Source organism: Propithecus coquereli, unplaced genomic scaffold (genome assembly GCF_000956105.1).
Source record: "Propithecus coquereli isolate 6110/MARCELLA unplaced genomic scaffold, Pcoq_1.0 Scaffold177, whole genome shotgun sequence".
In the NCBI taxonomy this organism is placed as follows: domain Eukaryota; kingdom Metazoa; phylum Chordata; class Mammalia; order Primates; family Indriidae; genus Propithecus; species Propithecus coquereli.
Window position 1 is genome coordinate 5199320 of NW_012142412.1, and position 3907 is coordinate 5203226.

At 39.9% G+C, this 3907-nt stretch overlaps 1 protein-coding gene across 1 annotated transcript in view; it reads right to left on the minus strand.

The window, feature by feature from the left end:
• The window catches only part of CUL2 (cullin 2), a 103475-nt gene that overhangs the window by 18478 nt on the left and 81090 nt on the right, over positions 1–3907 (minus strand). Inside the window, exon 12 of the mRNA XM_012642183.1 lies at positions 2814–2880. Within this exon, the coding sequence (XP_012497637.1) occupies positions 2814–2880 (67 nt within the window). The remainder of the gene's footprint in view (positions 1–2813; positions 2881–3907) is intronic.

Genomic DNA, 3907 nt, shown 5'->3' on the forward strand with positions numbered 1-3907 from the left:
TCCTGAGCTCAAACAATCCGCCCGCCTTGGCCTCCCAGAGTGCTAGGATTACAGGCGTGAGCCACCGTGCCCAGCCTTTTGTGCTATTTTTTTAACACATCACAGGGAACAGGGGCACATGGACCTCATCCCCCTTGTCTCAGCACCATCTCTCGCTAGTGGGCTTCAGCTGCAAAGACTGGGGAAAGGGTGGGGGACACATGGGCAGGAAGGAAGCCCCAAACTTGTATGATTCATCCAATTACAGCCATGTAATCAGAAAAGAAAAATGACAAAAGAGTGGCCATTTAACCTGCAGAATAGGTTGACAAATAGTAAGAGACTAAAAACAGTCTGATACATGCATACTTTTTAAAACAAGTCAACCACAGTTCAAGTGGCATTCACAACTACAGGAAGTAAAGCGTGGGCAGAATTCTCACAATAGTTTCATCCAAGTCACTTCCCCATTATCTCTGTTAGCTGCCTACTCTTGCCAGGAAAGCTTTTCTTTACAGAAGAATGTCCGCTAATAAATGCTGAAGGAATGATAGAATATCATCATTTTGCAACCGGTAATGAAAGAACTGATTCTGGTACAGGTCATCAGAGGATGCTAAAACCATGGGGGCAGGCTGTTCCTGGAACAGAGTATTCACATGTGACCTGAGTGTCATCCCACAGACCGCCTGCTAACTGAAAGGGGAATGAGTACCTTCACAATGGAGATATCTGGTGGCTACCACCTTACTCGAGTGACCAGATTTAGCTTCTCTAATAGCGAGACAATCTGACGTTTATGTGCCTTCTGAAGCACACGGGACCACCTAAGAAGTATTCTTGTGAATAAGACTTAATCAGAATGTAATCAAACCTTTAGACCTAATTTCCACTTTACAGAATGTACAGAGAATAGAAAGCAAATTTTAAAAAATGACAAGTAAATAATATGACTAATCTTGAGCAGTGGATAACTGGTCTGGTCTGTTCAAAAGAGTATGTCAGAGAATGCTGGGGAGAGGGGGAAGAGGTGATAGGGAGAGGACGCGGGAAGATACAACAACCAAATGCAATCAGCGGCTTCTGATTACATTAAAACAGCCATTAAAGTCACCTTGAGGGCAATCAGGGAAATCTGTATATGGACTTGATATCAGATAATATTAAGATCCCCCACTATTTTTAGTTGTTGAAATATTTGAAAGCAGCAATGAGAAGAATGCAGTTAATGACAGAATCACCATCTTTTAAGGTCTGTGCAATAATATGGTGTGACTTTCATTTTGGCAAATGACAGTAACTACCACTACACAGAACGATTCACAGTTCGCACGGTGCCAACCTCATCTATGCTATGTGTTATCTGGTGACGTGCTGTCTCCCTTGAGTGTATCAATTCTCAACAAACCTTTCAGCAACTGACCTGACATTTCTGCAACTTCTTGCTGTGCCACAAATAAAACTTATTTATAACCACTCAGTGTAATGGAAGCCATATATCTCTTGATCAAGTTGTACCTCTTCCTCAAGTATCTATATGTTTTTATCAAATTCTTCCCCAAGTACAATTCTATCCAAAGCCCTAGTCATAAACCCAGTGGAATTTTCAGGCTTTTTCTCACTGAGAATCTGTCACATTTGATATCATAGATTACTTCTCAAAATTCTGACCTCCATTGGTAACACACTCTCAACGCTCTTCTTTGCCCATCTTGGCTAAGTCCTATTCGTCCATGAAAACCAAGGTGAGATGGCATCCAGAAGCCTTCCCTTGCCAACACATGTCTGCCACCACCATTGTATGGGATACCGAACAACCTGGCTGGTCTATCTACCTCAACATTCAAAACACTGTGCTGTAAGTAGGTAGTTGTCCGTTTTCCTACTAGACACAAGCTTTTTGAGGGCTGAGGCTCTGTATTTTGTCTCTGTTCACTTGGCATTTAGAAATACCTGGAACACAGAAGATATTCTCTGATTTGACTAATGAATTTTACAAAGATAAAGCGGAGGGTGCTGGGAGCAGTGGCTCACACCTGTAATCCCAGCACTTTGGGAGGTAAGGAGGGAGGACAGCTTGAGGCCAGGAGTTTGAGACCAGCCTGAGCAACATAGCAAGACCCCATCTCCACAAAAAATTTAAAAGATTAGCCAGGCATGGCAGCAGGTGCCTATGGTCCAGCTACCCCGGAGGCTGAGGCAGGAAGACTGCTTCAGCCCGGGAGTTGGAGGCTGCAGTGAGCTGTGATCATGCCATCGCACTCGAGCCTGAGTGACAGAGCGAAACCCTGTCTCTTAAGGGAAAAAAAAAAAGAAAGAAAGAAAGAGAAGAAAATATAAAGAAAAGAAAACAGGCTCAAGTAATTGCTTAAGGTTACGAAGCTATTAAGTGGTGAGCTAATACTTAACCCCAGGTCTTCTAATTCTAAACTCCTCCAAATATTTTATAGCCCATTTGCAACCATCTTGGTTTACAATTCAAAAATTAAACTATTTCTTAGGTTTTCAATAACTTGGGAATGTAGAAATGGACTAGGAAAGAGTAATTTTCAATATATGTTTAAGTACGAGTGATACTGAAGAAACAGAACTCTGAGTGATCAGTCTAGGAACCGAGAAAATGTTGTAAAGAACATTTCTCAAAAGCAGCATAATTATAAAACACAAAGCACCATACTTAAACTTCATTATTAGCTACTTCAGTGATAACCAGAAAGGCAGATGGAGGAGAAAAGGTTAAAAACTATAATTAGACTATAGAGTATCTCTTTCTAAATTAGCATAATCATATTAGGTCAGTGTTATTAAACTAGATATAATTAAATGCATTTTACCTGTACAGAGATAATGTAACCATGTAAGTTTCCTTCCGCTGAAATGCTGGCTGTAAAATAATTCAAACTGTAAAAAAAATAAAACATCAAATTATTTTCAGCTACTACAACTTGCCTAGTTATCATCATACTACAAAAGTAAAAAATGTGCATGTTAGAAAAGACATTTAAGACCATCTGGTAAATGTTCCTCGTTTACAGAGGAGAAAACACATCTGTGGGGTCCCTGACCAAGATCATACAAATACCACCCCAGCTCTGTTAACAGGCAACCCGGTCCAGAGTTCTCTCTACTAAACCAAACTCTGCAAACTGGACTTTTTGTATAAATTCAGAAATGACCTCATTAGTAATTCATTATCATTTGCGAATGATATGAATTTGGACTTTGCAAATTCTACTTACTGATCAAACAAGCCATTATATACATTTCAATATGAAAATATAATATAAATCATACCTTCATTTCTAATCTGATTGCCAACATATACCCTTGCTCAAGTGACGGACTGACCAACACTTGCGTGGTTACCTATGAAGTGGCACGTACGATTAACTCCCACATCCGGCCAAACTCTAACACAAAGATTCAGGGTATGTCTCTTTGGATATTCTTTTGCAGATAATATTACGAATAACTAAATTTAACACTCTATTAATGTAGCTGTGAAATTTTAAAAACTCCTTCTCTGGACTGAATGTGTAATTAGAGGACCATCAATCCAAAAATACAGAGTTCCTATTGTTTAAAGAGCTAGTACATAATACAGTGTGGGAAAATGATACTGAAAGGTGAAAAAGATAAAAACTCAACTTCTTTACAAAACTAAAAATAAACCACATGATGTCATAGTTCAAAAGGGTGGACATACTTTTAGCATGATGTGCTATTTGCATCATACCTACAATTTTTATTTTTTATTTTTTTTTTTGAGACAGAGTCTGGCTCTGTTGCCCTGGCTAGAGTGTCGTGGCGTCAGGCTAGCTCACAACCTCAAACTCCTGGGCTCAAGCCATCCTCCTGCCTCAGCCTCCCAAGTAGCTTGGACTACAGGCATGCGCCACTATGCCCGGCTAATCTTTTCTATATATTT